Source organism: Stylophora pistillata, chromosome 6, assembly GCF_964205215.1.
Source record: "Stylophora pistillata chromosome 6, jaStyPist1.2, whole genome shotgun sequence".
Classification (NCBI taxonomy): Eukaryota; Metazoa; Cnidaria; class Anthozoa; order Scleractinia; family Pocilloporidae; genus Stylophora; species Stylophora pistillata.
The window spans coordinates 31,920,983-31,944,423 of NC_142524.1; the positions used below are offsets into that span (position 1 = coordinate 31,920,983).

Consider the following 23,441-nt stretch of genomic DNA (forward strand, 5'->3'; position numbering starts at 1 on the left):
CGCGTGGTCATGTCCCAACTCCCGTTGGATGACAAGAACTCCTACCAGCGCATGGTCAAGGCCCTACGTGAAAAAATCGGAATGCGCCAGGTCCCCGAAGCCGCCAAAGGTACGCTCAAGGCTCGACGGAGAAAGGTAGGAGAAACCTTGTTGGATCTGCGCATTGATATTAAACGCCTTTGTGGAGAGGCTTACCCGACCTTGAGCCCAGCTAGTTTGGAGCAAGCTTGTATTGATCATTTCACCTATGCACTTGGGGCCTCACTTGCAAAAGATGTGATTCGCTTTAAGTCCTCGACATTAGATAAAGCCCTTTCAGAAGCTCTGGAGCTTGAAGCGTTGGAACTCAGAGCTATTAGAATGAGAGAGAGAGTTGTGAACGATGTGTCAACCAATGGGGGAGAGGTTCGTGAGGTGCTACACTCACCCCTACCACGCTGGGCCCCCGAGCTTTCAACTATGATTGCATCAGCTACAGCAAAAGCAGCAACTGAAGCGGTGGCTAATGCAATCCCTTCAAGGAGTGTTCAGGGAAACTACGCTCCTCCTCGATTCAGACAACCCAATGGCACGGGTAGGGGATGTTGGTCATGTGGGTCTATGTATCATTTCCAGAGGAACTGCCCACAGGGAAACTTCCGCAGGGCGGGGGACAGATCGTAACCGTGAGTCGCTCCCCGCCCGGAGACCAAATACCAGTGATACGCATTAGCTCCATCCAACCTAACGTGTTCTTGCTCGACTGCAAGATCAAAGGGGTCCCTGTGAGTGCAGTGGTGGATTGTAGTAGCCCGATCTGCATTTTGAATAAGGAAGTGTTCAAACATATCGGCTTAAGTGACACCCTGGGGAAGGTCACATCCAAGATTGTAGGTGCTGAGGGCTCACAACTCAGTATCCTGGGAACTGTGGAGCTAGACACCACTCTCGAGGGGATAAGAGCTAAGCAGCTATTTTATGTTTGCGACAATCTGAAGCAGAATCCCTTACTTGGGATGGACTTTTTACAAAACAATGGGTGCGTTGTTGACTTTAGTAGGGGAACCCTTCACGCTGGAAACACCCAGATGAAACTGAGAGGCGAATCTCGTTGGGAGGTCCACAGGGTGTCACTGATAGAAACTGTTACCATACAACCAGATCAGAAAGTTCTTCTTGTTTGCCAAGTCAAAGGGGTGAATTTGGAAGGAATTCATGGGATCCTAGAACCTCTGGACAGGTTCTTTGAACGGTTCCCGATTGCGGTGCCCAGTTCTCTATCCTCGGTCAATAATGGATCGGTCCCAGTTCGTTTCTACAACAAGGATACAAATGTAGGGGAGTTCTGTCCAATAGTAGAAAAGGGGCAAACAATACCTACGGAACGCAGTTACAGAGTAGAAACCGCCTTTCCCGACAGCAATAAGAGACAAATAAATTGCAACGCGGAGTCAGTCGAAGCAGAGCTGAGTTGGGATGCAGTTGAGGAGATAAAAAAGCTATTCCCCATAGACAATGACCAGCTAACAGAAGATCAGAAACTTAGCGTATGGAAAATCTTGGCCAAGCATTCCAAAGCGGTATCGAGAGGGCCACATGACATTGGCCACTGCACTAAGGCCCAATTACGAGTTAACACTGGCTCCTCTCCCCCTTCAAGACTTCCCCTGCGCCGCTTTTCACCAGAACAAGAGAGGTACATAAACGAGGAGACGCAAAGGCTACTTGAAGGAGATGTGATAGAACCCTCTACCAGTCCTTGAAGTGCCCAAGTCGTCTTAGCTTCTAAAAAGGATGGCTCATACCGTTATTGCTTTGATTTTCGTCGACTAAACAGTGCCACTGTCAAGAAACACTACCCTATCCCGAAGGTGGAGGACATGATTGATTCTCTTGCCGGCGCGAAATTCTTTTCAACTCTAGACTTCATCTCTGTCTATCATGCATTCGAAATCCACCCCGATGACAGGGAGAAAACAGCGTTCTCCACGAAGCAAGGACACTGGCAGTGGAAGCGGATTCCCTTTGGGCTTTGTAATGCAGCTCCCTTCTTTGTGCGCCAGATTGCTAGTTTGTTAACAGGAATGACATGGGAAGAACTCTTGGCATTCTTTGATGATGTCCTGCTCTTTAGTCCCACATTTGCCAAGCACTGTGAATCACTGGATCGTGCTCTTTCCCTCATTGAGGAGGCAGGGTTAAAGGTGAAGCCAGAGAAATGCCGTATTCTGCCAAAGCGCGTACCATTTGTTGGCCACATCTTATCAGAGCAAGGAATGTCCACAGACCCTGAAAAGGTGTCTGCAGTGATGTCCTGGCCTCCACCAACCACTGTGTCTGAGTTGCGTGTTTTCCTGGGCAAGGTTGGATACTACCGAAAGTTTATGCCAGACTTTGCAACCCTTACACACCTTCTGTTCCAACTAGAGGAGAAGGGGCGTCTGTTTATGCGGTCGATCGCTTGTCAGAAGTCTTTTGATGGCCTGAAACAAGCCCTATGTGCAGCGCCTGTGCTCGCCTTTCCACAATTTGACCTTCCTTTTGTGCTAGACACTGACGCTAGCACAACTGGCGTCGCTGCCGTTTTGTCTCAAGTGCAGGATGGTGAGGAGCGCCCCGTTGCGTATGCTGCGAAGGCCCTGACAAAATCGCAGCGGAAGTGGCCCCCAACCAAGCTTGAAATGTATGCCCTTGTGTTCGGGACAGAATCCTTCTACCCTTATTTGATCAACAAGCAGTTTATTGCTCGGCTGGACCACCAATCGTTGGTGTGGCTCCAGAGTTTTAAGCACCCCAAACCACAGGAAGCCCGATGGGTTGAGTACCTGCAGCAATTCGACATGAAAATAGAACATCGGCTTGGTCGTCTGCATGCCAATGCCGATGGCCTGTCGCGTAGACCCTGGCCAGAAGACCCACTGGTTGACAAGCTGGAGGAAACAAATGTCGCTAGTGCGCCATTGATTGTTGAAACGACGACCCATGTTGATGAGTCGACCCCCCTGAGGGTATGCAGTCTGAAACTAGACAAACGCCCGTGCCATGGTCCAATGAGCACTTTAGAACAGAGCAGTCCAAGGACAGACATCTACGAGCAGTGCGGCAGTGGTTGGAAGCAGGGAGGCGACCACCGAAGCAGGAAATGGAAGGGGCTAACCGGCATATGTGGTCTCTTTGGAGTCAGTACAATCGACTGCTGTTAAAGGATGAATTGTTGTACCGTCGATGGTTCGACGAGAAGACCGGACGCGAAATCCTGCAGTTGTGTGTCCCACAGCATTTGAAGGGAGATTTGCTGCAGGAGCTACATGACCAGTGTGGACACTTGTCAGTACGTAAGACTACAGACAATGTGTGGAAACGGTTTTACTGGTTTGGCCATACTGTGGATATCGAACTGTACTGTCAAACATGTCGCACGTGTGGTTCCAGAAATGGACCAATTCCTCGACCGAGGGCACCTATGCAATCCATTAGGACTGGTTATCCACTCGAGAGGATTCAGATTGACATTCTTGGACCACTTCCTGAGACCAACAAGGGAAACAAGGTCATTGCTGTTGTGGTCGACATGTACACCAAGTGGCCCGAGGCGTATGCCCTACCTGATCAAGAAGCCGAAACCGTAGCGCACGCTGTTATGGACAACTTTATATGCCGCTTCGGTTGCCCTCATGGGGTGCTCAGTGACCAGGGTCGTAATTTTGAGTCGCGCACATTCCGTGGGTTCTGCAGCTTGATTGAATCCATCAAACAGAGGACAACTCCTTACCACCCTCAGTGTGATCGGGGTGCGGAACGGCTTATCCGTACGGTTACTAATATCATTGCCAAGATTGCAGAGGAACAAAAGCAATGGGATCAACATCTTCCTAAGGTCCTACTGGCGTTGCGAGCATCGACCCATGAAACGATGGGGTTCTCCCCCAGTATGCTGATGTTTGGCAGGGAGCTGAGGTTACCCATTGAGGCAATGCAAGGGGAACCCCCATCAGAACAATCCCCTGATTACCCGTCATCTGTGAAGAAACAGCGTGAAATCCTCAAGGAAGTACAGGAACGAGTGGAGAAGAATGTAGCAGCCAATCTCCGTCACCAGAAAGATGTCTATGACGCACGCTGCAAGCGGAGATCAAGACCTTACAAAAAAGGTGATCTGGTCTGGCTAGAGGAAAAGGCTGTTCCCAGGTGGCTGCACCGTAAGTTCCATCGTCCCTGGTCCGGGCCATGGAGGGTAGTCAAGGTCGTTTCGGACGTCACCTACAGAATACAGTGTCAGGAAGTGGCTCCCTTGCGGAAGAGACAAAGGACCAGACTGACTGTGCACTTTAACCGTCTTAAGCCGTACCACGCAAGGCCCGTTGAAATTCAGCCGACAATGCGCGACACCGAGGAGGTCGGCGACCTATCAATGGATCTGAATGTTGGAGAGCATGCTGTGGTGAGGTCACAGAGGGCCCACAACGTTGAACCTGCCCAGACCCTTAGACGTTCAGATAGGAACCGTCGTGCTCCTGTCTGGATGAGAGACTTTCTCTTAGAGAAGGACCTTGATACCACCCTTCTTCCGCTAGGGGAGGGGGGTGTGTAACGTTGCTAGGAAACGAGGCTAGTCTCGCCCCAGGACAAAAGGAAGAGAGCGGGAAAATCGGGTCGGCCATCTTGTTGTTGTGATATAGTGTCGCCATCGCTAATTGTATTAAAGGAGGTTTATTAAACGTTATACAAGCAATTTACAGCCAATACTTACATAGATGAAATATTTCAGATGGGTACTCCACTAACACATCCTTTACCAATTTAGGGGCAGTTATGATTTCAAAGTGGTGAAGGGGGATGTTTTGTCCACGAAATTCTTGTAAGCTTTGTGCTTTCGGGGGTTTTTCCTGACTTCTTGGCGATTTTCATCAGAAAGGGCTTTTAAAGTTGCCAGTCAGTCTCCCTGCAGGTAAGTCTAGCTGCTTTGCCCAAATACTGAAATCTTTCTTGGTGCCTATTGGCCTTAGAGGGATCAGCTCCAGCAGGATCAGTGGGACGTTTGGATTTGTAGATTTTTGGGCAAGACTACCATATAACCCCATACATTAATTATGCATTCAGTCTTTGTTCAATGAACACAATAGCGATAACAATAGAACTCCGCAGAGACTAGTAGTCTTTGTTTTCAAAATTTGGATTTTTTTCTGTCTTTTTTGAAACAGGGTAAATTTGGCGCGTTTTGGCTTTGCAAAACGGAAAACTCAAGTGATTTTCCCTTTTCATTCGGTGTCGATGTTGGCTCTAAATTTTCATCACTGCTGCCGTTTTGCGAATCGTCAATCGACGTCTAAAACGGATTGCTCGTACGAAGAACTTGATTCTGCACATGACTGAAATAGAAAGAGCAAAAACTTCAGCTTAAGTGGAGACAAACTAAGACATGGACATAAAAATATCAATGAATTTTTTTCGAGGAAAAGTTTAAGAATTCGGAGGGAGGAGTCCTAAAGTCATTGAATCTTGAAAGAAGTCAGGTTCGCCTTGTGCAAACACAGACGGCCCAGGCTCTGTCACAGGCTCTGTCACAGACTCTTTCACTGTGGAGTATTATAGAGTTGGTATATGGTTTTGCTGGACCTGCTTTTGAGCTCCGCAAATATAAAGTTGTGTGAAATAATCAAAGAAATAAAGTCTTACCCTCATACAGAGTAGTCTTTGCTGTTCTTGTCGCGATTTGAGGCCGTTTTGCTGTGTTTCAGCTTAACGTCCTAGCACTACCAAATAAAAGGGAAGGTAGGAAAGCTGTCTCACACACTCTCGCCAAAATCGCTCGAAAAACACACTTAAATACTTCCCCTTGAATTGAAACTTGGCAGCACGAGAGCCAAATAGTTGCCCTTCAAGTTCAGCAAAAAAAATCCCACAAAAGTTGGGTTATCGAGCAACCAACCCAGTGAAAATCTCAAATTGACCACCATTTCAACGCCATTAGAACGCGCGGCGGTCAAATCCTGTGCAGTCAAAAGTCCGTCACGACGCGGTCAGCCTGGACACTAGCAAAACTAGGCCCAACGGGTAGCCCCACGATAGGAATGATTAGTCAGAAATAAATACCAACCCCCACGCAGAGGGAATATTTTGCTAAATGGCTTGCTGTTTTGCTAAACAATGGCCACAGTTGACAATACCGAGGGAGAACTCGCACCTTGTCAAGGTTCAGCGTTCGTCGAGATCAATTTCTTGAATTTTAGTCGCTGTTATATTAAGGGAAAATAGTGCCTAGGTTCTTCTACATCTTGGGCAATGCCAAGGAGATCTTCACTGTTGAAACCGTCCTTTTCTGCAAGATAAGATACGAACAAAGACCAGAGGAAGAGTCAAGTTTGTGTACATGAAGTTGCAATAAAATATGTTGATAAGCATTTTTCTTTCGCTTACCTATCCTCTCTAAAGCCTCTGGAGAAAATTCATGCGACTGGAGTCAAGAAACAACCTCCTCGCTACTGTAGTTCATTACTGAGTCCGACGCACGAGGTCTAGCTAGATTCGTTCGACTATTGAGATATGAAGAAGGAGCTGCTTAGCCGCACTAGCGAGCGAACGACGAATTTTGGAGGGAAATCGCTTTTAGAACAGACTTTTAAAATCGGCTTCGCGCTGGAGCGGTCGAAAGTGAGCTTTCCACCCTTTCCACCCTTGTCCACCCTTATACAGTAAAGTAACACTCAGCGCAAAATCTACCAAATCGCTCAAATTCGCCATTTAGAACCACAGAAACGACAATACACAGCAAGTGAGGTAGGTTTACATTTATTTTGAGCCTTAACACAGATATTCCTAGATATAAGTTTACGATATTAGGACTCTTCAATATTCTCCCACATATTTCTTTATATTTCGAACAAACCGTGACCAGACACGTCGCTTGTGTGGGCCCCCTGTGGTATATCATATCCCGCCTCGACTTTAAGCCTCATCCTGCATCCCGCCAAACCCATGCTGGACTCCCAAAAATCAATTAATGACACAACTTGCGTGAGTGTCATAATTTCTTTTGTGCGACCAATCGTTACGGATCAATTCTCAGGTCGAATTGTATTTGAGCCCATGCTGCTCAAGTATCCAAAAATGGCGGAAGCATCAGAACGTTGTTCACCTTCGGGTTATGATGAGGAATTCGTCAGTGAGGTTGAAGAAGACTTTCAGTGTGTAATTTGCCATCTACCGCTTAAGGATCCTGTTCAAACAAGATGCGGGCACAGATTCTGCAAGGAATGCCTCGAGGAACACTTTCGATGGTGCGGTTTACTTTACGGCATACTAATTATCGGACATACTAATTACCGGAGGAAAGGAAATGTACCTTCTTTTTAAGCAATTCGCTGGCTTAGCGAGATTATCACACTTTTAAAGGGTATTTGTCCTTCTTTAGAGAATAGTCAAAGGGAAAGGTATAGGAAATTCGGGAAGCAGAAATTGTGGCGTTGATAATTTGTTGCTAAATTAAGTTGAGGGTAGTCGAGCGTATCATGCAAATGTTTGTTTTCAGATGTTCTTGTAAAGTTTCTGGGTTGAATCAGAATTGGACCTTTTAAGTGAACGTAAAATGTTCCTTTGTCTAGAGCAATACATCTATTAGATGCACTAACTTCCTTCTCTTGAAATCATTGGCATCAAATCAATCATGTAAATGGTTAAAGTACATTATTAGTGTTTGCATAAGTCTATAATTTGGTTAGATTGAGTCTTTTCCCGTTCACAGATGTTAAGTAAACCTCCATGTACGATTTGTGCTTTAGGTCACTGCTGAGTGAAATTAACGTTTTGGAATTATTGATTGCTAATTGAATAGTACTTCTAATAATTTTCCAAAGTGGAGGAAAGGAAATTCTTTCATGTTGATTAATTATAATAATATATTTGTTTTGAACAGGCAGGAAATTCAACGCTTGCCTTTGACTTGCCCAGCTGACAGGAATGGTCTGGTTCGAGACCGGGTAACTTATTTATACCATTTATGTAGTGATTCATTTTCAGCTGATATAGTTAGAGGACATAATCCATAAGGTGATTGTTGTCCTGTTTCGAACATTCTGGGTAAAATGTAAATGCTTCTGTGGGTTCGACAAAACAGGAGCTAAGATCTAGTGAGACAAAATAAAAGCTTATCTTTCTCTCAAGGATACGGAAGACCTTCGCGGGCGTGCTTAACTTGGCGAAAAAGAAAAAAATTAACGCGCTATTCGAAGCATAACCACCATAAAATATACCTCAATAGAAAGTTTATGAAATGCACTATTCGAAAAAAAAAATTATTTCGGTCTAGCTTGATCTAAACGTAAACCGAATGAGGCGCGTCATTTTGAAATGGGGGATGTTTCCTCTAGCGAATTTATTGCACGTCAAATCTGACTGCACAAATAAAATTGCTGCACGTATTCAGGTATGAGGGTTTAGTCCTCAAAAGAGTATGGGAATTTTTCGATATTATTATTGGTTGGTTTGTGATTTATCTGTCAAGTTTGATGATCAAAATTTTGCCGATACGCATTACGTCGGAGGCCAATGCGGGAGATCTATTTTGAAGAACGGAATTCCCCATACTGCTTTTAGATTGCTATCTTAATAGTCTTCAGACCAAATTAAGGGCAATCCGTTGCGTTTAAATACCCCATTAATTCGTTCGACGGGGGAATCTACTGAGTGATACAGTCCAGTTTGTTGGGATGTCCAAGGTAACGCGAAGGCTGGTAGTTCTTCCTTTTAACGGCTCCCAGAACAGAAACTGTGAAAATATTTTCCTAACTTAGTAGCATTACGGTGATATAAGTTTTTATGGTTTCCTTTAAAGTAGCGCTCTAGAAGCACGTCATTTGAATGCTTAAGTTTTTTCTGCTCTTAAGAAAGTGTGTTATTTTATTTTCTTCTCTTAAACCATGTTCAAAATGTACGTTGTTGTTCCTTATTTCACCTCTAGGATGTTTTTCCTGACAAAGCAACAGAAAGGAAAATTCTTTCTTTAGGTATCAAATGTTCGAGTGAAGGCTGTAAATGGACTGGAGAACTTAGAGAAAAAGAGGTGAGCTCAACTTAAGACACAAATGAACAGCAACGTCAAAGGCCTTCCTGACTCGTGAGCTTATTTTATATCTTGTATATCTTCTCTCGGTATGCGTGCTACCCGTACTTTGTAATTTGTGCGCAAATCCTTAAATAAATAAATAATATAATAAAGACAAAGCTGACAGCATTTTAGCCTCAATACCCTAGGGTGATCGTCTTTTAACTGACTCCTTCTTTACTTTATCTTTCAAAGGAAACACATTATGCTTCGACGACTTGTTTAAGTCAAGGCGAACACAAGTTAATAAAAAAATGTGCCTTCAATTAAACATTGTTGCAGGATCGTCAACCTCCTGACCCACCATTGTTCAATATACTAGGAGTGTTAAAAATATCAACCTCAAAATTAATGAACGTATTTTTTCCTAGGTTCACTTGTCATCTTGTGCTTATAAAGCTGTCCCTTGTCCCAACTTAAACTGTCTCTTGAAGGTGCAAAGGCAACACCTCTTTTACCACGTTAGCGTTACCTGAAAGTGGAGAATTGTCAATTGCGATCACTGTAGTGAACCACAACCACAGTGTCATATGCAGGTAGATATTGTTTAAATAAGTATTTTAACATGATATGTATTGTTGCCTCCTCAATAGAATTATTCACAATGAATGATCGATTTTTGAAACAAAGCTCCATGTTAGAATAAATTAAATCCATTCATTTTATCTCCATTAGTTTACAACCTGTTACTGAGCAAACCGTTCCACGTGGCACAGAGTGGCAGCAAACATAACAAAAAGATCTCTGTCACCTTTTATACGACCTTTAATGCTGCATGTTCTTACTACGTCTTATCTCCACTAGGATCATTTTGATCAGTGCAGTCAGTTCCCAGTAACTTGTCCAAACAACTGTGGTTGTTCAATTCCCAGGGGACTGGTAAGAAAGCAGTTTCTATTTCCCGCTCTCACTAAATGTAGACTACTTCCAAAGTTTGAACCTATCTCCAGATCGTGAAGCTAAGAAAACCCCTTTATCAGAGGTAGAATTCCAATGTCTCAGTTTCATATGGTGATCCACTTTATAGCTAGTAAGATAGCTGACCTTGCCATTTGCAGTACACGGAAAAAGAATGATGTTGTCTTTGCGCTGAGATTGCCTTTCTTACCTGTGAAAGGATATGAAAGAATTATCCTGTGTTGTTGACAAAACATTTTGAAATTACTATAAAATTCGCAAAAGACATAGAGAAAAAAGACGGGAGAAAAAATAGCAGTTCTGGGCTACTGCAAAGGTACAACCGAAAGAGAAGGACGGCTTATCTCCTTGTGCTAGTTTATTAGGTGGTGTAAATACGTCAGGCCCATTAACTGACTGACTGAAAACTGCTTACTCTGACTGATTTATTGTCGGTCGGGAACCCTTTCTCTGTTAACATGACAAATAAGAAATTGACATGTGTGTGCAAACGTCGTTAGCTTCGACACGACAAAAATGATTTGGCAAACTGTATCTCTTGTACAACGGGAAGTAGCTGTCCACTTAGTCACCGTTTAATTGAGTAAATAAATAGGTAATTAGAAGTTTTAATTCCAATTTAGCAATCGACTTTTTTTTCAGATTTCAACTCACCTCAGCGAGGATTGTCCATTTTCAATAATTCCTTGTCCGTATGCTCACGTGGGATGCGAAATGGAGGTATGACAGTCATCTTTGATTTCATACTGTCTGGGTTTACGATTCTGTCCAGTCGTGATTGGCAGTGCACAATAAGTTTTTATTTTTGTTTCGACTGCGCGGTGAGGCTTTCACATCATGTATGTGTTCAGGTACGTATCTGAAAGAAGAGCAGATAACATATATGAAAAGTCTTCAATGGAGCTGCAACTCCAGGCCCGTAGCAAAAGGGGAGGGGGTGTGATAGGCGGTGCACGCACCCCCCCCCCCTTCCAAGGAGTGCAAAAGTCCGTTTACAAGATACCGCCAACAGAAAAAGAAAGTAGAAAGCATTCAAGGAGGCTTAAGTATGGCACATTACTTAAAGATTTTTAAATCTTTGAGTAAAGCTCAAAATCCATTTTTACATGGAAAATGTTCTTTTAGGTAATACTATTCAAACTCCCAAACAACTCGGTGGTCGATTGTTGGCACATTATTGGCTGCCTTTTGACACTGTCATGTTAGCAGAGGTACGAATAACCTGTTTATACCCAAATTTATTTGAAAATCATTACCCTCTCAACGAGGCTGACGAATTTCTTTATTTGTAGGTTCGGCGAGGAGAAGTAGACTCTCATCTTCAAGATTTCATGAAAATCCATCTTGATTTGGCTTGTGCGAAGTTACGTATAACAGAGGATACATTGAATGACACACAAAGGACTACAACATTTGAAAGTAGTCCATTCTACACCGAAAACTATGGCTACAGACTAAAATTGAGAATTCTCCCTAATGGTGGTGGAACTGCTGTGAACTCTCACTTATCGGTGTCCGTTATTGTAACGAAGGGGGAATATGACGCCATATTTCCCTGGCCTTTCAAGTCAAGAGAAGAGTAAGGTTTACATTGATTGATCAACAAGAAGATCCAGAACAACAAAAGAACGTTTCTGCGATAAGTAGCGGTACCAACTCACGAAAAAGTTATGAAAGACCAATGAAGAGAGAAGAAAATGTAGGGCACGGTTTTTATAAATTTATATCTCACGAGGCGCTTTTTTCAAGGGGATACGTTGAAAATGATATGCTGTTTCTTCAGTTTGAAATTGGCCGGGATGTCAGTGGGGCTAAAAAATTCACTTTTACTCGTTCAGAAAGTGACGAATCTGACTGACAGACTGACTGACATCTCTGATGACAACATTTTCATGCTCACTTTTTTTTACCGAGTTAAGGCCATTTACTTGGACATTACATTTTGAATAACATCTTTGCCAAGCCGCTCACTTGAGCAAGTACACTAAATTCATATATCGCAATCATGGCAATTTTTGTCGCGTAAAACGTTTTGTTAAACACAAGTTTTTCATTTGTGCAGTTCAATTTCAACCAAGCTAACGATCAAGTTATTGTAATCTGCTGACCAGTTATTTGTTATTTGAATTACGGACGGAGGCACTCAAGGAGTACTTTTTCATTTGATTTTCAGGTTATAAAAGTCAATTTTGTTCGTTTTGAACAAATGTAAGGCCGAGTGCCCACGTCGTTTTTTGTATCTTAGATGATTTGTGTTATTGAATTAAATACATAACAGCTCTTATTATCCAACTACACCTAGACGAGTACAAATAACGCCCTAGACGAGTACAAATATCACGCGGTATTTGTACTCGTCTATTGTAGAGTACCGGTTAAACAGGTTTTCTCGCATCGCGCAAGCGAAGAATTGGATTGTAGTTACGAAAAAAAGAAACAAATGGCGGACAATTTGAATCATATTTCCGACGACGAAGAGTCAGAATGGCTGGCAAATATAGATCCAAGTTTATTAGATGAATCGAACGAAGAAAAACAGCTTGACGACCAGAAAATTTCTTCATTTAATGAAGAAAATAGAAACAGCAACACAACAACGCGCCACTTCCGTTCCGCTTCGCATACTTCTGTCACGCACTCCCTGTAAATAAATATCCGCGAAATTCGCCCGCACTGAAATAACAGTTTGGCGTGTTGGATAAAAAATAACTTATTAGACGTTTTGTTGTTTAGTATCGCTGAGTATTCTTACTCGTTATTTGTATTTTGACGAGCTCGTAGGGCGAGTCAAAATACGGCACAACTCGTAAAAATACTCAGCGATACCACACAACAAAACGTCTAATAAGATATATTTCCTCCGTTTTGGCTTTTTGGCCTTTTTTTGACATCGTCTCACGATGTGTTATTATAAAAAAAGAAATTATTTGAGCTGACTGGAACTTGACTGGTCTCTCGAATTAGGGGTTCAAACATGACCCGTGACACGGTCAACTCGAGGTTTGTTTGGAAGGTTACTGATTTTGTTGACATACAGAGGAGAGCGACGGCCGGAGCGAGAAAGAGATTTGACAGTGATTCATTCTATACCGAGAATTATGGCTAGAAATTAAAATTATAAATTTACCCCAAAGGTGATGGACCTGCTGGGAACACTCAACTTTCGGTTTCACTGGGTGGTCACCGTAAATTCATTTATCTCGATCAACTTTTTGACTGGTCCAGTTTGGTATTTATTTTTTTTTTTTTTGTAAAGCAGGCGCAGCTTTTGTATACCCTCCATCAATTTCTTGCAGAAAAAGAGAAAAATTTTACCTTCCCCCTTCTCCCTCGTGTGATTCAAATAAGAAATGGCCCTCCCCAATGCCCTGCTTAAATTTTTGGTGACCCTCTCTCGTTTGCATCAGGCCTCCCCTGCCTCTAATGAATGACAGGTCCCGAATCGCCTCGTGGTCTGACAAAATTTTTCACATCGCTGGTCCGGAGTAGTTCGTTTTCGTGGAAGGGCTGAACGACGAATTGCTTTCGTGTAATTTTCATTTAAGTGTTAAATGGAAGAATTTCAGGGATCATTATCAATAGCTGGGAACAGACCCTTATATAAAACTACCATGACATTTTATTCAAAACCCCCTTATGTAAATCATCATTGTTACACAGCGACAATATAGAGGTAAAAATATAAAACCCCTGGATGTCAAGTACGGCTCTGACCTTCACGATCGACGATCGACGATCGATGTCAACATCTGCGCGCAGACCTCTAGATGTAACATTTTACCATCGCAATAAACAACTGGACACACGTTTAACATGGATGTGACATTTTGAGTTCAATTAATCAATATCAACATCTTGGCACAGAATACGCACTGTATATAAAGAGTTACGATACTAAGATAAGTTGCAACATCTGCCTACAGCCCATCATGTACGACACATTGATTAAAACCCATGGATGTAAGAAACAACGAACAATATCAACATCTGGGCACAGCCCACTCGTGTAAGACACACTGATATAAACCCCTGAACGTAAAGACCAACGATCAAATATCAACATCTGGGCACAGCCCATTCGTGTAAGACTCACTGATATAAACCCCTGAACGTAGGGAGCAACGATCAATATCAACATCTGGGCACAGCACCTACGTGTAAGACACATTGATATAAACCACTGAACGTAAGGAACAACGATCAATATCAACATCTGGGCACATTCCTTCATATAAAAAACACACAGATATACTGTAAGACCCCTGATTTTAAGAACCCCTGATTGTAAGAACCCCTGATTGTAAGAACCCCTGATTGTAAGAACCCCTGTTTGTAAGAACCCCTGATTGTAAGAACCCCTGATTGTAAGAACCCCTGACTGTAAGACTCCTGATTGTAAGAACCCCTGATTGTAAGAACCCATGTTTGTAAGAACCCCTGATTGTAAAAATCCCTGACTGTAAGACCCTTGATTGTAAGAACCCCTGATTGTAAGAACCCCTGATTGTAAGAACCCCTGATTGTAAGAACCCCTGTTTGTAAGAACCCCTGATTGTAAGAACCCCTGATTGTAAGAACCCCTGACTGTAAGACTCCTGATTGTAAGAACCCCTGATTGTAAGAACCCATGTTTGTAAGAACCCCTGATTGTAAAAATCCCTGACTGTAAGACCCCTGATTGTAAGAACCCCTGACTGTAAGACCCCTGATTGTAAGAACCCCTGACTGTAAGACTCCTGATTGTAAGAACCCCTGATTGTAAGAACCCATGTTTGTAAGAACCCCTGATTGTAAAAATCCCTGACTGTAAGACCCCTGATTGTAAGAACCCCTGATTGTAAGAACCCCTGATTGTAAGAACCCCTGATTGTAAGAACCCCTGTTTGTAAGAACCCCTGATTGTAAGAACCCCTGATTGTAAGAACCCCTGACTGTAAGACTCCTGATTGTAAGAACCCCTGATTGTAAGAACCCATGTTTGTAAGAACCCCTGATTGTAAAAATCCCTGACTGTAAGACCCCTGATTGTAAGAACCCCTGACTGTAAGACCCCTGATTGTAAGAACCCCTGACTGTAAGACCCCTGTTTGTAGGAACCCCTGATTGTAAGAACCCCTGACCGTAAGACCCCTGATTGTAAGAGCCCCTGGTTGTAAGAACCCCTGTTTGTAAGAACCCCTGATTTTAAGACCCTCATTGTAAGAACCCCTGAATGTGAGACCCCTGACATTAAGAACTCCTGATTGTAAGAACCCCTGATTGTAAGAACCCCTGATTTTAAGAACCCCTGACTGTAAGACCCCTGATTGTAAGACCCCTGATTGTAAGAACCCCTGATTGTAAGAACCCCTGATTTTAAGAACACGTTTGTAAGAACCCCTGATTGTAAAAACCCCTGACTGTAAGAACCCCTGATTTTAAGACCCCTGATTGTAAGAACCTCCGATTGTAAGAACCCTGATTGTAAGAACCCCTGATTGTAGGAACCCTGATTGTAAGACCCCTGTTTGTAAGAACCCCTGACTGTAAGACCCCTGATTGTATGAACCCCTGATTTTAAGAACCCCTGATTGTAAGATCCCATGTTTGTAAGAACCCCTGTTTGTAAGAACCCCTGATTGTAAAAACCCCTGATTGTAAGAACCCCTGATTTTTAGAACCCCTGTTTGTAAGAACCCCTGATTTTAAAAACCCCTGACTGTAAGAACCCCTGATTTTAAGACCCAGTATTGTAAGAACCTCCGATTGTAAGAACCCTGATTGTAAGAACCCCTGATTGTAAGAACCTTGATTGTAAGAACCTCCGATTGTAAGAACCCTGATTGTAAGAACCCCTGATTGTAAGACCGCTGATTGTATGAACCCCTGATTTTAAGAACCCCTGATTGTAAGATCCCATGTTTGTAAGAACCCCTGTTCGTAAGAACCCCTGATTGTAAGAACCCCTGACTGTAAGACCCCTGATTGTAAGAACCCCTGATTTTAAGAACCCCTGATTGTAAGAACCCCTGACTGTAAGACCCCTGATGTTAAGAACCCCTGACTGTAAGAACCCCTGACTGTAAGACCCCTGATTGTAAGAAGCCCTGATTTTAAGAACCCTGATTGTAAAAACCCCTGACTGTAAGAACCTGACTGTAAGACCCCTGATTGTAAGAACCCGTTTGTAAGAACCCCTGATTTTAAGACCCCTGACTGTATGAGCCCCTGAATGTAAAACTAGCTGGTAGCCCATAAAGCGAGAGGTTGTGAGTTAAATTCATAGAGTGCACAGCATTTCTTCTTTTTTTTTTTCTCTTATCAACGGATATATCTCCGCATAAAAAATGTATGGAAAGACAACATTTGCCTTTCCTATGCTTGTATTTAAAAAATCATGTGGAGCGAGTAAGTCATCCGAGAATTCGTAGAGAACGTCGACAGATTTCGAATTCAACTTTGCTTAACTTTGGAATGATGTTAATTCCTGTGTTACTGTCGATTTCATTACGAAAATACTACTTTTCAAGTTTGACAAGTGCTTCGCTTCATTGTAAATTGAAAATCAAAATTACTGAAATCAAAATTGCTTATATAAAATTTTTATAACTGCCGACAGTATAATAACACCTTTATTTTAGACACGATAATGCTTAAAGCTGAACAGCTTGTGGGGTCTTGTGTAAATGCAAATAAACTCTAAATTAAATAAATTCAAATTTATTTCAGTTGTGTGGCTGGATTAACAGGAAGGGGGGTATTGTAGTTTTGAGAACCAATATTAATGATCAGAAATGAATGAATGGATAATATCAACTATTAACTGAGGGATTTTGAGCCTTTATTGTTTGGATGATCACTGAGCAAACCTTTCGAAATCAGTTTTGCTTTAAAGACCCTCTACAGTGTATGAAAGAAGAAATTATTGAGGCCACCATTACATATTGACGAAAAGAACTTTGCTTTCATTTCATTTCATGCGCATAGTTGTTTGTAATCTTGTTGATACTGAAATCAAAATGATGTGAAAACCGCCAACAGTAGTTCCTTTGGGGCAACCCTAAAACCTGGAATCCAGAATTCTTTAAATAAGTTGCAAAAACCTATTTATTGCAAGAAAAGAAATGAATGGATACAATAAACCGTTAATTTAGTTAATTTAGAGTGCGAGCCTTTATTTGTACCATCATTGAGCTAACCCATCCGTTTTGCTTTCAATGAACGATTTCTTACTTTGTGTCACATTGGCAATAATCATCACCTCCCCTTTAATTCAGTTAATCAAGTTGCGAGATTCACTAATAGTTTATTATTATACAATGAGAGATGTTGAATACACTTATATTTGCCTAGTGCTGAACCTGGACCTCATTCACTTTTATTATTAGCTGTACTGACAGCATCAGAAGACATGCAAATAGACAAACTATTGATAATATATCTCGTAACTTTTTTGAAGAAAAAACAACATCAAGGAAGGGAAATGAAGTTTAATTTGAATAAAACCCATCCACAACTTGCATCACAACTTAAATTGTTGTATTGCTTATAAAAATATGAATTACAATATATGTAATCGATAATAACTTATTTAGAACAAATCAGTAAAAATTAAATAGAAATAAAAATTTATTGATTAAGTTCAACAAATGAGATTTTACTACAAAAATACAAATGATTAATTCTTGAAAGTCTGCAGAAAAAAGAAAATATGTTTTAATGAAATAAATTCTTCAAAAAATCTGCACTTTTTCCTTCAAGTTTTGAAATAGTAACTATACTTCATTTCAAACCACTTACGATACTTACAATTCTACTATCTTCATCACAGTCACTCTCATTATTACGGGGATATTTACAAGCTTCCTACAAAATATATAAAACAATCAAGTTTTACTCATTTGTGTTTTGATCACCTGTGTCTTCAAAGTTGTTTTCCACATGAAAGGTTTACTATTCACTTAAAAAAGACTTGCAATGGATAATATTTCAAATACATCATAAAAAGTAATTACCCCTTCACTAAACCTTGCGAGCCTTTTCTTGCGGACCTAAACAAGAATGTTTAACTGGAGTTTCCTCACATTAAAGAACATTCACCAAAGTATTTCCCAAGACTTATTAAGGGAATAATTTCTCCAGTGTTCAAAGAAGCCATCATAATTATCATTTCAACCCCAAAAATTTCACCTTGCTTTGCTGATTATAATGATTACCATGCTGTGCTGCACGTGCAGTTGAAATTCACAGTACAATGAGGAAATTGGCATTTGACCAACACTTAGAAACTCACGGAAGAACAAATTCACTGCATGCCAATGAATTTGCTGGACTTTTCCTCATATTAGAATTTTTTAGGAACATCAATTGGCTAGCACGTCAATTGCAGACAAAGATATATCAAGGATTCTAAAAGCCATAACCGGGAATATCCAGTAAATCAATCAAAGTCCAATTTCGCACTTTGACCAGTTAAGCCATATTAGTTTTGGCAGTTTCAAGGAAGTACAGACATTACCTCTGCAAAATCCACCACAGTTTCATCCAAATTTTCACCTTCACCAAGATCAGCCTGCCATATATAAGTAAAATACATTGAATTGTTTTAATTTAGTAGACAATTAACATGGGGCATAAAAGGGATAATTTCCCAATTTCTGTTTTACTTTTAATAGCACTACATACAGCCACATTTCACTCTGTGCAAAAACAGATGCCTTCACTTACACTAATATATACATATAATATACTGGTATATGCATTTCTGTTGATGTGGATTTTTGGTTTACTACTTTTCAGATATTATCTGGTTTATTTATTGTTAATAAATACAATTGCCAGAACATTTGCATTATTTGCCTCATTTTCTAAGTCCTGAGGTCTTTGGGCCTGTGAATTAATTTAGAATACATGGAAATGGACATGCCAAGATTTAGAAATTCATTTGGAAGTAATATATCTGTTAATGAACCATGTTGATATTCTGCTCATGTAAGTTTAAAAAAATCTTTAAAAATATACAACAAAGTAACTTAAACTTACTCTTTCCTCTGTTTGTGGTTTGCTTTTGGCCCTGTCTAAAGCCTCCTGAAAAAGTGGAATTCATAATAAAGTATATAATTCAAAACACCACTTTATAAAATACATTTCAAATAAAGCCAACGATTGTATTTCCAGTTTCTTCATTCTTGTTTTTATATTAATTTTTCTTTTCTACAAAAAGAAAAAAATTACATTACGATTTCTTTCCATTAGCTGTTTACATCAATAAAGCTACATTTGTTTCCTAGTTCATATAGTGCTATCTTTGTGGTGTCTGAGTGGTTTATCCAGAAAGCCAACGATGGTATTTTCAGTTAATTTCCTCATGATTGTTTGTATTTTTTAATTTTTCTCTTCTACCAAAAAGACATACACCATGAGTTCTTTCTATAAGCAGTTTACATTTCTTTTTCTAATGTACATGCATTGGCATTTTTGTGCTGTATGTGTGGTATATGCAGATTTAACTGTCTTTGGTACACAATTTTGAATCTACAGTGAATCTACAGTATTTAATGGTTGCCAATTTATCTGTGATCTACAAAACTTACAGAAGCTTGCAATTCAATTTCCTGCTGTAATCTTATAGCTCGGTCCCTTTCCAAGAGGTCCCTGTACATTCAAATTAATGTAGTTTGAGTTACAAAACTTAAACCATTATGGTTATAATGAGATCAACCTGAACAATAATTAGTTATAATACATTGCAACATTAACCTGTGAGCCTTTAGAGCATTCGAAGCCTCCTTGCCTAGGTGTATTGCTTCTACCAACTCTCTTGTAAGGCTACTTTCATTTCCTTTAAAACAATAGTCATCCACACCATTAATACACAACGAGATAATTATCAGTGTTAAATTGCATAATTTAACAGAACATTATACACTTGTATTTTTTTCATTTCTTGGTTTGTTTGTTTGTAAATGTTTTTTTGAAACTCCCAAATCAGAAGAAAATCAGGAGACTTGAGATATTTGTAAATTATGATTATCAGCTACAGGATTACCACGTATTGGATACCTTTGATAGGTTACAATTTGAGCGACAAATTGGAAGCTCAGATGCCTGCACTGACCTGCTATCAAACTTCCAACTATCATCCTGTTGGAAGTTAGCGTGGAGTGCATCACTCTGATCTCCACATCTTCACTTGATTGTTGAGATTGTTGATGTTTCCCACAAGGTATGCAAATAAGACAGTCAATTCATTACATTACTGAGGACACGACAATGTCTCTTTTGGATGGTTCTGTTCAAAACATATTACTTTTGCATGCATTTTTGTTGAACAACTAATTTGTGTTTGTTTCCTAACTTTTATTTTCCAAGACAATGTTGTGATTGACAATAAGCTATGGAAAAATCTGGTTGAGATTACATGCCTTTTGAGAGCTGACTTTTGTTTTCCAATAAACTGCTGTTTCATGGTAAAAGTGGGAAAAAATTTGAAAATGATTTCCTTGGGATACAGCTTGATAATCATGTGAGTCACCAGGAGAACCACCAGTGTCTTAACAGCTAATAATAATAATAATAGTAATAATAATAATAATAATAATAATAACAGAGGTTGGTAATCAAGCCTAAACACTTACCACTGTTATCAAAATTGCTGCCTTGAAGGGAGGCACACAGATAGCAGGTTCCCAACACATCTGATATATCCAGCAAAGCTCTGAAATGAACCAGTAGTGTGTACTATATTCAATGAAGTGATGGATACAATACTACTACATGACTTGCACATCTCAGCTATTATTGAAATATGTTTAACTAGAATCACTTATCCCTAATGAAATGAAATGCAAAGCATGACCACTGAATAATTCTTTGCTCTGATTGTTATGAAGTTATATTGCAGAAATGTATAGGAGGTGTACCTTAAGGTATCCATTGCCTTTTGCGAAGCTTTGTAGCGGATGAGCACCAAAGGAATACAGTCCTGGTGGCACTGCTTTCTCATCTGAGTTCAATTTTTAGATGTAATAAGATTTTTTTAAATGTTATAATAATAATTACTTTTAATTGTATAAATGCACAACATTTGTCTTTCCCTTCCAAACATTATCATGCAGAACCTCTAATTTCATAAGACATGCATTTCATTTCAGTGTATTTTGATGTATGTAACCTTCAACTAGTGATGACTTATCTGTATAAATTAGGGAATGGGAAGAATTGATTAGAAATGTCAAAACATTAAGTGACGTGTTTTATGTCACAATTCTAACTCTACAATCAGACGCAAAGCACTAAAAAAACTAAACATGAACACAAAGTTACATGTACATTTTATACAATTATGTAAAAACACTATGAACCCAAGATAGACCTCAGTCAGTTGTAATACTAAACTTGATTCTAAATTGCAACATTAGACCTTAGAATTAATGAAATGTGAGTCCCATGAAGAAACAAGGTCATGTATAGCTGTTGGCTCCTAAGAGGTTAATCCCCAGCATTTGATTAGGTTTCCCTGCAAGTTTTCTGGTTGTCATTAATGGTGCAGGCTGGAAATAGGCACTTTGAGAAAGAATGTATTTCATCCAAACACAAAACCCCCTGACATATAGCAAGGTCATGAACCTGACTGCAACACAATCTGAAGTTTCACATGCTTATGACTAGGCCAACTGTGACTTGTCCATCATAACCTGAAGAGACTTTGTATGTAACTCTTATCTAAAATCATCCCTACAAACCTTCACACACTTACTTCTCGTGCATTTATGCACAGGAATGGTAGCACTGGGGGCACATCATGTGCTACCATTAGTTTTCTTAGAAGCTGTAAATCATAGGCTGGTCCACATCTTGGGTCTAACAGTAAGAATGTAGAATCAGTTGAGCACATAACTTCTTTGCAGGACCAGATTAAGATGATTCATTTCAAGTCTTTACTTACTCGCTTCTGCACCAGCCAGTTGATCCACCTCCTCTTCCACTGTTCCCACTGAAAAACATTACACGTCTTTTTTTAACTTAATCTCCATTTCTTCTATTACATTATTTTACAATATTCATGTTCAAAACCTATCAAAATATAATTTGAACTGGGGTTGAAAAGCCATAATTTGACCTTTAATATTTGTATATAATTATTGGATTACACTATTACCTTCTACTGCCTGTGCAGCCAAAATGTGGCCATCCATTGCCATAGGAAAGCATGTGACTACTGACTCTAGGAAACTGAGAACAACTCAGGGTGAATGATTACAAAGACTATAAACAGCTATAAGTTTCAGCTATAAGTTTTGTCTTTCAAGTGTGACCTCTCACGCGAAAACGTACACTAACGGCTATCCGTTCGAACGGCAAAACGCACGGCTTGTGAACGGATGACAAACGGATGGCCAAGCCGATTGAAACGGCTAACATGAACGGCTGAACGGCCGAAGAAAAATTTTGAACGGCTCAAAGTGAACAGCTGAACGGCTGAAAAAAATTTTTGAACGGCTCACGGCTCACGGTAAACGGCTGAGGAAAATTTTTGAACGGCTGACAGTGAACGGCTGAACGGCTGTAGAAAAATTTTGAACGGCTGACGGTGAACGGCCGAACGGCTGTGGCAAATTTTTGAACGGTTGAATTATTTTAGGTGGACGAAACCATCTCTTTGCGTCAATAAGAATGAGCGGTGTTTACACTTGTCAAAGCATAATATTCGCCACAAGCGAAATTTGCATAACGCACTGTGGTGTTTGATTTAACAAATGGTAAACACCTCAGCGTACACTATTGAGTTATGGATGCACGCGGGAGGTTGCTAAGCACGAACGAAGGGTAAGAGTCGCTCGAGGCGATAGCCTCGAGCGACTCTAGCTTCTTGAGTGCTTAGCAAACCTCCCAAGTGCATCCATAACTCAATAGTGTACGGTGTGGTGTTCACCATTTGTTTTATAACATAACATTGATACATTGTAGCTAAAGAGTTCCCTTTTATTTAACAAATCTTACGTGACCAGAAAAAACAAGCGCGCGCGGAAAAATAGTCTTTGCATTTGCGCACGTCAGCAGCGTACACCCATAGGCAAATGGGGGACGCTAAATTGACCAATCAGAGCGCGCGCTTTACTTTAGTTATGTTATAAATTATTTTGCAAAAGGTAACGCAACGTTCAGTTTAGCCAATCAACTTCCACTCTGAAGCGCGTTGTCTTGACAACTACACGTTCATCGGTAAAAGGCCTAAATGCCCAGAAACCCTACAATATAGGGCGAGGGCCAAAATAACACCGGACAATGATTTTAATCAAGGCTTTACAAAGGCACGCAGAAGTAAATCAAATCCGTTAGAACACGGAGCAAGAAAAAGTAAATGCGATTATGCGCTTCCATCAACGTGAAATCGGTCGTTTTAAGACTGAAATAAAGAGAAGAATGCGACCCGCAACAGCTACAACACTGAACCTTAAGAACT

General features: G+C 40.6%; 2 protein-coding genes across 10 annotated transcripts; one reads left to right on the plus strand and one right to left on the minus strand.

Moving 5' to 3' along the window:
- The first annotated feature begins 7,053 nt into the window (after positions 1 to 7,053).
- On the plus strand, positions 7,054 to 12,284 carry LOC111324974 (TNF receptor-associated factor 4). The gene is given in 8 exon segments (XM_088725936.1): positions 7,054 to 7,256; positions 7,892 to 7,955; positions 8,936 to 9,037; positions 9,451 to 9,615; positions 9,884 to 9,958; positions 10,640 to 10,717; positions 11,290 to 11,559; positions 11,562 to 12,284. Coding segments are annotated over 8 exon segments (1,239 nt in total). The 5' UTR covers positions 7,054 to 7,065; the 3' UTR covers positions 11,856 to 12,284.
- Positions 12,285 to 17,451: 5,167 nt separating this feature from the next.
- LOC148729425 (uncharacterized) lies at positions 17,452 to 22,779 on the minus strand. 9 transcript variants are annotated; one of them, XM_088725938.1, is made up of 14 exons: positions 22,137 to 22,777; positions 21,924 to 21,971; positions 21,735 to 21,838; positions 20,899 to 20,981; positions 20,614 to 20,693; positions 20,094 to 20,162; positions 19,736 to 19,817; positions 19,570 to 19,630; positions 19,019 to 19,063; positions 18,836 to 18,865; positions 18,495 to 18,548; positions 17,992 to 18,027; positions 17,786 to 17,842; positions 17,452 to 17,669 (listed from the first exon to the last, which is right to left on the minus strand). In XM_088725938.1, the coding sequence occupies exons 1-14, from the start codon at positions 22,177 to 22,179 to the stop codon at positions 17,655 to 17,657; spliced, it is 807 nt and encodes a 268-aa protein (XP_088582064.1). In that variant the 5' UTR covers positions 22,180 to 22,777; the 3' UTR covers positions 17,452 to 17,654. The 9 variants fall into 9 exon arrangements, with proteins under 9 accessions (XP_088582064.1, XP_088582067.1, XP_088582071.1 ...); XM_088725941.1 differs by lacking the exon at positions 17,992 to 18,027 and having other exon boundaries at positions 22,137 to 22,776; XM_088725945.1 differs by lacking the exon at positions 17,992 to 18,027 and having other exon boundaries at positions 18,533 to 18,548; positions 22,137 to 22,774.
- Between the last annotated feature and the right edge of the window lie 662 nt (positions 22,780 to 23,441).